Below are 11432 nucleotides of genomic sequence, written 5' to 3' on the forward strand. Positions count from 1 at the left end.
GAACATTTAAGCATTGGGAGAAGCATTTGGCAGAAGCCACCTGGTTGGTCAATACTCGAGGATCAATCAATCGTGATAGTCCTGCTCAGTCCAGCTCTCTACATAATGTAGAGGGAGATAAGGTCCCTGTAGTACATGTAAAGAGCATGCTGGGAAAAGCGGTTTGGGTCTTTCCAGCTTCTGGAAAGGGCAAACCTCTCCGTGGCACTGTTTTTGCCCAGGGACCTGGGTCCACTTGGTGGGTGATGCAAAAGAATGGGGATGTTCAGTGTGTACCACAAGGGAATTTGATGCAGGAGGAGTGCAGTCAGTAAGTCTCTGTATATATAGGTATACTTTTCTGTGTGTGTGTGTAATGCATGTTAATTATTGTTTGTTTGCATATGTATATTGACATAATGTATATTGATATGGAATAAGGGGTGGAATGTCATGGTTTTGTGATTTTCGGTTATTGGTATTCCACATCATAACATCATGTAGTGGATATACCTGGTTCTCAGAAGAGGACTACTACAGTCCCCACGGTACTTTGCTCCTCTGTTACCATTTCCAGCCGGAGGGAAAAGATAAAAGCTCGCAGTATAAAAACTTGCAGATCACAAGACCTCGTCCCTTTTTCCGCCCGTCTCTCGTCTTGGCAGCACCTCGCTCTCCGGCCGTCTTATCGTCGGTAGTAGAGTAAGGCCTACCTTGATTTGGGGACATTCTCTCTCTCTGTATTGGATTTATCAGCTTAAATTGTAATTTTATTGTATTATAGTGTGTTGTTTTGCATTCCGATATCTTATTTAGTAAATCAGTTTGTTTCTCCTCAGATTGTTGCCACTGTTCTTTGCTCTCAGGGTCATCTCCTTACCCTTTTCCCTTTTCCCGGGGCGTGGACCCGTGGGTCCCCCGTCCCCTTTGTCACGGAACCGGGCCGAACGCCCGTAAACCATTGACAATTTAGAAGAGGCATCTTGAAAAATATTGAAGTAATAATTTTAAAGAATATCCAGTGACCAATGACAAGAATATTCTTAAGAAAGTGATTAACCTAAATGCAAAAAATGGGTGTACATATGGGTTAATTGCTGTCAAGGCAGATGACATTAATTTCCACATACCTGCTGTGAAACTTTTTGCTGAGAAAAAGGACAGCTTCTGAACTGTCCTGAACAAGTGAAGCTCAAAGAATTTTGAATGGAAAAAAAGTCTCTGAATTCCTTCTCATGTATCTTTCTTGTTATGTAGGTATTCAGAATGTGCATCAACTTTTGCTACCACTGTTTGATTGGCTATCTATTTGGAAGCAGTTAATTCCCAGACTTTATGGCTTTAGAAATCACAGACTAAATTCATGACACACTGAAGACACAGAACTCCTTCAATATAACAAATAAATGATTGCAACAGTATTTAGATAAACTCAGGAATGTTGTCGTATCTCCATAAAATGAGGGAGTTTTACCAGAAACATTAAAGAACTGAATGTCACATTGACATCTTTTGAGTATTTCAGCAAAAAGCATACAATTTATCATAACTAGAGTTTTTAAATGTTCTGACATTAGTTACTTGTTCACATTTTTATGATTATGAAGAACTTAAGTTATCTTTCTATTGCACTGGAAAAAATATTTTGCACATATAGAAAATACATATTTCATGCATATAAGTAATATAGTACAAAACGAAAATATTGAAGATTATTTTCTCTACCTAATTTTCTCAAACAGATTATAAGTCTACAGGATTTCTGAATTCCATATGCACATTAGTTCACTTATAAAATCATACTTAATAATACATAGAATATATTGCTCTTTGTGGGTCTCAACGGCTGCTTATTAAGTGATAGACTCGGATTGGCGAATAGTCAGGGAGGTTCGACAGTCAGTACAGACCAACGGTTTGAGTAGCCCGCTTACTAGCAATTTGCTGGACGCCTTGTTCTGGGAACCTCTGACTCCGTTTGATTGTCAGCAACTGGTTAAATTGGTTATGACGTCCATGCAGGCTGTTCTGTTCCGGACGGCCTGGGGGGATCACATCCGAACTGCAGTCGCGCAAGTTGGCCGACTGCCCCAGGGACACCCACTTACCGGAGTCACGATGGCTCAATACATGGGTGAACAACCCCATGACAATCCTCGGCAGCAAGCCCGGTATGACCCTGAGATTCTTTGGCTCAGTACCCGGGCCGCAAGGGCGGCCATTGCAGTGGTTGCCTCCCAGACACAGACCTCACCTAGTTAACGCTGCAATTACCCAGTGTCCTGGGAAGACATTTATGCAATTTGTGGAGTGTCTTTCCACGGCCATCAATAACTCATCACTCCCCAGTGAGGCGAGGCACCCGGTGTTGCGCGATTTGGTGCGCTCAAACGCCAGATCCATTTGCAAACGTGCGCTAGCCTTGATGCCGGCCATGGCTCCCATGTCCCAGTTACTAGAGGCCGGCATGCGAGCTGAACGGGTGGAGCAAGGGCATGAGCTCGTCTCCACAATCGCTGCAGTAGTTCAGGCAGTGCCAACCCCATCATCAAATCCCAATCTCATGGGCACATGCTTTCGGTGCGGGGGATCCGGACATTGGAGAAAGACCTGCCCTTTTCTAAAAGGGAGAGCAAGTGGGGGGCGTCCAGGCAAGGCACAAGAAACGACCCATCTCACCTGCTCTACATGCGGAGGGCGAGGTCACACCTCACGCGTATGTCCGAGTGGGACACCCCAGGGAAACAGGGCCAGGAGTGCCAGGCCCGGTGCGATGACACAAATGGGGAATCTGGAAGCATGGGGGGCACCCTGGCCAGGCCCGGATCAGGAGCACGATTAGTCACCAGGGAGGAATGGATGGGAAATGATACAGGCCATTGGATTCCCGTCCATTGCCCCTGTGACCCGGGCACACATACACTTGTATTAGCTATGCCTGACATTGATGAGCCCGCCAGGGGAATCTCAACCATTCCCACGGTGTCAGGTCGTGTCCCTACCCACGTTGCTGTACAATCCTTTACGGCTGGGACCAGGCTACAGGCTAAGACACCAGTGGCCTTTGCGTTATGGGATCTGGGTCAGCGACCAGTCCAGACGGTCGCTCTTCAGATTGGGGGGACTTCGATGACCCTCCAGGCATTGGTAGATACCGGGGCTGATGTCACAGTTGTACCAAAAGAGGTGTGGCCCTCTCACTGGCCTTTGGAAGCTTGTCCCTCTGGCCTTTCGGGCATGGGTGGAGTACAGGTAGCTAAGCGTAGTCACCTGCCGGTTACAGTGCACCTTATTGGGGAAAATGAACAAGCGCAGACACGCCCCTATGTGGTGCCTGGTATACCATCTACCCTCTTGGGAAGATGTCCTGGCGCAGATTCGATCAGCACTGGTCATCGGGCGACATATGCAGGATTTTCGGGAGGGGCTGCTGGGGGTAAACCCTTGGTCCGCCTAAAGTGGAAGTCGGACACCCCCGTGTGGGTCGCCCAGTGGCCCCTGAGTACTGAAAAGTTGACCCACCTACAAGAACTGATCGAAGAGGAAGTGACGTGTGGTCACCTAGTCCCATCCTTTAGTCCCTGGAATAGTCCGGTATTTGTAGTTCAGAAAAAGTCCGGGAAGTGGCGATTTGTCTATGATCTCCAGGCTGTGAACAATACCATGGAAGACATGGGACCGTTGCAGCCAGGCATGCCCTTCCCCACCATGATTCCTTGAGACTGGTCTGTTTTTACAATTGACCTCAAAGATTGCTTTTCCAATATCCCACTGCACCCTGATGACCAGGAACGTTTCGCGTTAATGGTCCCGAGGCTGAATAATGAGGGCCCTGCTGCTCGGTACCACTGGACAGTCCTGCCGCAAGGCATGAAGAACTCCCCGACTATCTGTCAGTGGTTTGTTGACCTAGCTCTAAGTGCCTTCCGCCGACGATATCCGAGCCTTATCGTCTATCATTACATGGACGATATCCTGGTTGCAGGAAACCCCTTGCCTAAAGGGATTTTGCCCCGGTTGGTCCAGCAGTTGGACCAATGGGGGCTCCACATGGCGCCAGATAAAGTGCAGATGATGACACCTCTCCGATATTTGGGGATGTTGATGGATCAGAAGTCGGTGTGAGTACAATCGCTCGTTCTTCACTGTCAGGTCAAGACTCTCAATGACCTGCAGAAACTGTTGGGCGAGATCCAGTGGTGTTGACCATTTGCTCGGATTCCTACCTCCCTCATGAAACCTCTCTTGGAGGGATTAAAAGGGGGCAATCACCAGCTCACTCACTGACTACCGAGCAACTGTCTGCCCTTGAAAAGATTTTCAGCGTGATTGCATCACAAGGTCTTCAACGATATGTAATTGGGACTCCGGTCGGACTCTCGGTGACTTTAGATAGTGGCGGCGCTACGGGCCTGCTGTACTAATGGCTTCCAGAGTCAAACCCCCAAGACCGTGTGATTTTGCTTCAATGGTTGTACACCTCCGCTGTCTCTACCTCAACTGTGCTGACGCTCCCTTCAACCTTAGCGGATATCATTGTTCGAGCTCAGAAAAGATGCCTCGAATTGACAGGCCAGGAATTGGAGAGCATCACTCTCCCTGTCTCCAAGCACATTTTTGAGGCCACACTGAACTCTGACCCCTCTTTGCAGATGGCTCTGGCGGGTTTCTCGGGTCAGATTATTCCCACCCGAGGCCACCTGCTGTTGTCTTCACTGCTCCCTTCCTCTTTGGTGCCCAGAAACTGCCTGTCCGGCACCCCTCTAACAGGCACCACTGTGTTCACTGATGCCGGAGGGAAGACCCACTCATTTGCCCTTGCATGGCGTGAGGATGGGGCATGGAGAGTCCAGTGCCAGGAGAGTGACGGGTCCCTCCAGCAATTGGAGTGCCCGGCTATCATGCACCTTACGAAGGTGGTCGCGCACGCCCCTGAATATCATCTCAGTCTGTGCTTATGCTGTTCGCATGGCGTGGTGTGTTGCGGTGGCTCTGTCATGTGGCACCGTGATGTCACAAGCTATCCGGTCCCTTTTGGAAGTTTGCTCGGCAGGTCTTTTCATAGACCACATTCGGAGCCATCAAGAGTTGCCAGGATTTCTTTCAGAAGGCAACCAGGTAGCCGATCAGGCCGTTGTTCCGGGAGGGCCCTCAACACTGGTGGTGTTAGTCGACACCTTCCAGCAGGCGCGCTCCTCCCATAACTTTTTCCACCAGGGAGCATCAGCCTTATGCCGTCATTTTGGCATTACACTGCAGGACGCTCGAGCCATCGTGGCGTCTTGCCCATCCTGCCAACAGCACGCAGGGGGTGCACTTGCTCCTGGAGTTAACCCTCGGGGACTAACCCCTGGTCAGGTGTGACAGATGGACATAACGGAGTACGCACCTTTTGGGTGACTTCGCTTTCTTCATGTGTCCATCGATACATGCTCCCACGCCGTATGGGCTACTGCCCAGACTAGCACCTCTGCAGCAGCAGTTATTCGCCACCTTCAGTTGGCCTTTACGGCCCTTGGGGTCCCCGAAAAGATTAAGACGGACAATGCCACCCCCTACCATTCCCACAAATTGATGATGTTTGAAGCGAAATGGGGTGTTAGGCATACCTATGGGATTGCGGGGAATAGCAAGTCCCAGGCCATTATCGAACGGGCTCACCATACGCTGAAGGCCCAATTGGAGAGACAAGGAAAGGGGGGAGGAAGCCCAGTAGAGTTCTTAAACAGAGCCTTGTATGTTCTTAACCACCTCCAGGTTGACAACGGGCCGGACCGCACAAGTGCGGTAGAGAGACATTTTTCAACTAAACACCTGTTATTCTCAGGGAAGGCTCTGCCCCGGGTGCGATTTAAAGATCCCCAGAGCGGTGACTGGGAGGGTCCTGCACATCTTTTAATGTGGGGCAGAGGGTATGCTCGTATTTCTACAGGGTCTGGCACTCGGTGGATTCCTGCTCGTTGCGTTCGTCCTTACCTTGCTTCCGATGGCGATGACTCAGAACGTATGGCAACTACTGGTGACCCGGACGAATTCTAGCTCTATCTGCTTGGCAATCAGTGATGCGAGTAACCCCTGGAGCATGTGTATGATCGTTTTCTGTGTCCCCATCACCGTCAGCCTCCACAACTTAACTGCCTGCAATGACCCACAGGGGTTGGTTTGGATGGCTTGACAAATACGTATGTTTTCCTGCATAGTTAGAAAATCTGTTTGTTAGTTAGAAAATCTGTTTGTTAGAAAACCTGTTAGTGGGAGCGGCATTAGTAGTAGTGAGCTTGCTAATTGCTGCTTGCACCATCCCCATAATCCTTGAATTAGTTCAGCATCTCCTAGATAAAGTTTTAGTGCAGTTTGTTCAGGTTCAGAAACACTGAAGGATATGAGCCTCTCCGACGGGCTGACACGGAGATGTATTTGTAGATGTTAGGAAAGGGGTGAGATGTGGGTCTCAAAGGCTGCTTATTAAGTGATAGATTCGATGCCGCTACGCAAGAATAGCTATTGCGCCTGCGCATGTGACTGAATGAACCCGGAAGCTCCGAAAGCTGGGAAAGTACCCGTGCAGTCAAAGAAGGATTTAGAAGACAGAAGAACCGACCAGAAGGAGGGCGGGCAGCCCACGACACAGAGCCTCGTGCACGGTGCGTGACTGAGACTGTGATTGGATGTGGAGCCTCGTGCACAGCGCGTGATCGAGGCTGTGATTGGACAGAAGTTACGAAACCAGCGCGTGTCGCAGATGCGGTCGGTTGTACGGGTATAATACCGGGAGCGTCGCGGGGAATAAACGAGATCTGCTTCCACCGCATCGGTGACTGAGAGACTCCGTCCGAGCGAGTACGGACAGCCTCGAGTCGGGAGGATGTACAGCCACGGGAGGGGATAGCAACAGCTCTTATAAGACAGAACTTAATAAATAAACTTTTTTTTGCAAGAAGCATTTCAATTTGTGATGAAAATAATGCTATACAACATATATACTATGTTCCAATAGTTTCTACTTTAGCAAACATATCATTTCCATCCAGCACTAATCCATTTATGCACTATACTGATCAGTAAATAACAAACAAAAGACCAGGAAAAAAAATCCTACACATCAATATATTTTCCTCAGTAAAGCCTCTTTTTGGCAACCAAAACAAGAAAGAAAAATTAATCTTGAGATATGCAGCGTCAACTGAACTAAAAGAGAGTGACAGTCTTAAAAATGCCAAAGAGAAAACATGTCTGTTACTCATCTGTCTGTCAGTCTACATCTTTCTCATCAGGTGATAGACTAATATTATTCCTACCAGTATATTTATCTGTCCATTCAACTCTTCAGTGTTTAACTGAGGGAAAGATAATTCAGACTCAGTATGTTATTTACACTGCAAATATAAAATGATAAAATGTTACATGCAATGAGATTAAACTGTACAATAAAATATGTCCATGAAACAAACATGGCAAACATTTTAATGAATGAATTCCAATAATTGTTCACAAATAGTTTGGCACTAACACTCTTCTGCAAATATTTGAATTTCACAGTTTAAGCTGTGCCTTTATTCATCTGTATTATCAGATTTGTTCATTCTGTGACCAACTGAATTTCACTTAACTTGTTATAAGTTCCCTCAGGACTGAGAAGAATGTGTGTTTAACAACTCCAATTTATTGGCTATAGGTATAAACTAAGGATTAAACTTTATATGAAGGGAAATGCATGGCTGCGTGCAGCAGAGAACTTCATGGCTGTTCTCTCACTACCCCTTAGATTCGATGAGAGAGAGATCTGAAAACAGAACTCATGAGTTAGGATGAAAACTATTTACTAAGTCAGAAGAGGAAAATGGAAGCAAAACTGCAATAAAATTAACAGATTTAGCCACAGTGTTATTACTCCCCACCAACAAATACCCAGCAACCCTCAAGCAGCAGCTGCCCCTTGCCAACTCTCCACATCATTATGGCCTTCTGCCTGATGTCACATTGTATGGAACCACCTCTTGCCCAGTTCAAACTAGCTGTCGCAGCGCCACCCCACCCCTGCTGCCATGTCATAAAGACACTGTGTCTTTCGTGCTGAATGGTCTGGTGTGGTCTCAGGTGTTTTTCCATCATTCAGCAATATCAGAGTGCTGTCAACACTGTTTTGGCTGAAACGAGGACAGAAGTCAAAATGCAGGTGGAACTGAACTTGGTGAGGGATGTGAAAGACAACAAGGGATTGTATAGATACACTGGTCAGAAGATATAGGCCAAGGGGAGCGTACCTCGTCTGATAAATGAGAAGTGAAAACTGGCTTCAACAGACATGGAGAAGGCTGAGGTACTCATCAAGTTCTTAGCTTCGGTCTTCACTGACAGTCAGGATTCCCATGCTTCTCATGTCCCCAAACATCTAGGTGGAGGTGGGGGAGAAAAATCCCTCCCACTGCAAGCAAACAGCAAGTTTTAAACCACCTGATGAGACTGAACATACACAAGTCTATGGCACCAGATGGCATGCATCCTCGGGTCTTGAAGGAATTGACTGTTGTGGTTACCAAGCCAATCTCTACCATATCTCAAAAGTTATGGCTGTCAACCAAGGTCCTCAGTGGCTGTAAAAAGAGAAATATCACCCACATTTTCAAGAAAGAGATAAAGGAAGACCCAAAAAACTACAGTCCAGTGAACCTCATCTCTGTGCCTGGAAAGATCATGGAGAAGATCCACCTGGAAGCTATGTTAGGGCATATGTGAAAAGAAGAGGTGATCCGAGAGCCAACATGGTTTCATCAATGTCCTTTAATGAAGAAATGACAGCATTAGTTGGCAAAGGGCAATTGATGTCATCTACATGGACTTGTGCAAGGCCTTCAACATGGTCCCATACCACATCCTGATCTTTAAATTGTAGAAAAAAGGATTTGAAGGATGGGATATTCAGTGGATTAAGAGTTGGTTGGATGGTCACAGCCGGAGGGTTGTGGCTAACAAATCTGTATCCAGATGGAGGCATGACTAGTGTCCCTCAGGGGCCTATCCTGGGACCAGCAACATCCTTGTCAGTGATGATGGGATCAAGTACATACCCAGTAGCTTTGCTGATTGCATCAATCTGAGTGGTGCAGTTGGCGCAATAGAAGGAAGGGATATCATCCAGAGGGACATGGACAAGCTCAAGAAGTGGGACCAAGTGAATCTAATGAGGTTCAACAAGGCCAAGTGCAAGGTGTTGCACTTTGGTTGCAGCAATCCCAGATATATACACAGACTGAGAGAAGACCTCCTTGAGAGCAGCCCTGTAGAGAAGTACGTGGGGATTCTGGTGGATGAAAAGTGAGACATGAGCCAGTAGGGTGAGCTTGCAGCCTGGAAGGACAACAGTATCCAAGACTCAACTAAAAGAAGGGTGGCTAGCAGATTGACGGAGAAGATTGTCCCACTATGCCCTTGTGAGTCCTCATCTGGAGTACCATTTCCAGGCCTGGGGCCCCCAGTACAAGAAATGCATGGAGCTTTTGCAGTCAGTCCAGGATAGGGCAACAAAGGTGATCAAAGGGCTGGAGCATCTTTTGTATGAAGAAAGGCTGAGAGAGCTAGGGTTGTTGAGCTTGGAGAAGAGAAGGGTCCGTGGAGACCTCATTGCATCCTTCCAGTAATTGAAGGGAGCTTATAAACAGGAGGGGGAGTAACTTTTTACACAACCTGATAGTGATAGGACAAGGGGAAATGGTTTAAACTAAAAGAGGGGAGATTTAGGTTAGATGTTAGGAGGAAATTCTTTACTCAGAGAATGATGAGACATGGGAACAGGCTGCCAAGAGAACACCCCATCCTTGGAGGCATTCAAGGCCAGGTTGTATGGGGCTTGGGGAAACCTGCTCTGGTGGCTGGCAAACCTCCCCACAGCCAGGCAGTTGAACTAGTTCCCTTTCAACCAAATCATTCTACAATTCTATGAAATTTTGACTAGATTTCATCATAGCATTTAAGTATTTTACTCTGCTTTGAGTAGGAAACTACAGGTCAGCATTCTTGTCATGTTCTTCATGGAGGAAGGTATTCCATCATTCAGAATGATGGCATTTGTCTTTCCAAGTAACTGCTATGCATGGTGGTTCTGTTTTCCTGGAAGTGTCTGAATACCAGCCCGCTCATGGAAAGTAGTGAATGAATTCCTTGTTTTTCTGTGTTTGCATGTGAGGCTTTTGCTTTACTTGTTAAACTGTCCTTATCTCAAACCACAAATTCTTGCACTTTTACCAGGAACCACCCTGGGGATGCCTCAGAGAAATGTATTTGAGAATCAGAAATATAAGGCTTCACAGCAGCTGTGAGAAAAAGGGGTGAAAAGAACGTGTGATAAACAGCCCCACAGACACCAAGGTCATCGAAGGAAGAGGGACAAGAGGTGCTCCAGGTACATGAGCAGAGAGATTTCCTTGCAGCTTGTTCGATAATACCACAGTTAAGTAGATTGGACCCTGAAGCCCACAAGAAGGATGATGTCAGGGGAAATTCCATACTGCAGCTCATGGAGGACCCCACACTGGAGCAGGCAGACACATCCTGAAGGAAGTTGCAGTCTATGTGGAAGGCACCTTGTACAAGAATACTGTGTCCTTCTGTTTGAGTAGGGCTGTGCAACTGAACAGGACCCACACTGAAGAAGAGCTCTGGCCTGTGCAAAGGACCTACACTGGAGCTGTTTGTGAAGGACTATAGTCCATGTGAGAGACTCCACAATGGATCAGGTTATAAGCCTGAGGAGGAAGGAGCAACAGATTAATTACTGTGTACTGTCTACAGCTCCCATTCCCCATTGCCCTGCACTAATAAGCAGGATGAGCAGGTAGGTGGAAGAGACAGAAATGAAGAAGTAGAGTCTGGGAAAAAAGTGGTGAGTGAGAAGTGGGACAGGGTCTTTTTGATGTGTTGTAGGGCTTTTGTTTATTTCTCACCATCATACTCTATTTTAAATTGACATAATTAAATTAATTTTCCTCCTGTCAAGTCAGTTTTGTTGGTGACACTAAGTGGTAAGTGGTCTCCCTGCCTTTATCTTGACCCATGAGCAATTTTCATCTTATTTTCTCCCCCTGTGCTGTTGAACAGGGTGAGCGAGAGAGCAGCTTGTTGTCTACGACAACGTAATAAGGCTTCCCTTCCGTCCGCACCTCTGCGTGCGGGGCATACGGGACGCACACACAGTGTGTAACACCGAAATGCCAATTTAATGCTGCGCAACAAGGCTATTTATACCCGTACACGCGACCGCCCTGGACACTCGTGACCCTAGACCCCTCCCCGGGTGCACGCAGGCACTGCCCATTTCATCCCACAACTCCCCCTTCTTTAACAGCCCCTTTAATACGTTCCTCTTTTGGTTTCCAGTTTCCCCAACTATCCCTACAAGGCCTAAGCGCATCTTACATATATATACTAGGCAGGGGAGGTCCTATCACGTCACATCC

General features: G+C 47.1%; 1 protein-coding gene across 1 annotated transcript in view; it reads right to left on the minus strand.

The window, feature by feature from the left end:
• The window catches only part of LOC110390268, a 61301-nt gene extending 58853 nt beyond the window's left edge, over nt 1-2448 (minus strand). The window contains 2 exon segments of the mRNA XM_021381520.1: nt 1890-2064; nt 2254-2448. Coding sequence (XP_021237195.1) covers nt 1890-2064; nt 2254-2448 — 370 coding nt within the window.

The sequence above is a fragment of the Numida meleagris genome, chromosome Z (assembly GCF_002078875.1).
Source record: "Numida meleagris isolate 19003 breed g44 Domestic line chromosome Z, NumMel1.0, whole genome shotgun sequence".
Taxonomy (NCBI): Eukaryota; Metazoa; Chordata; class Aves; order Galliformes; family Numididae; genus Numida; species Numida meleagris.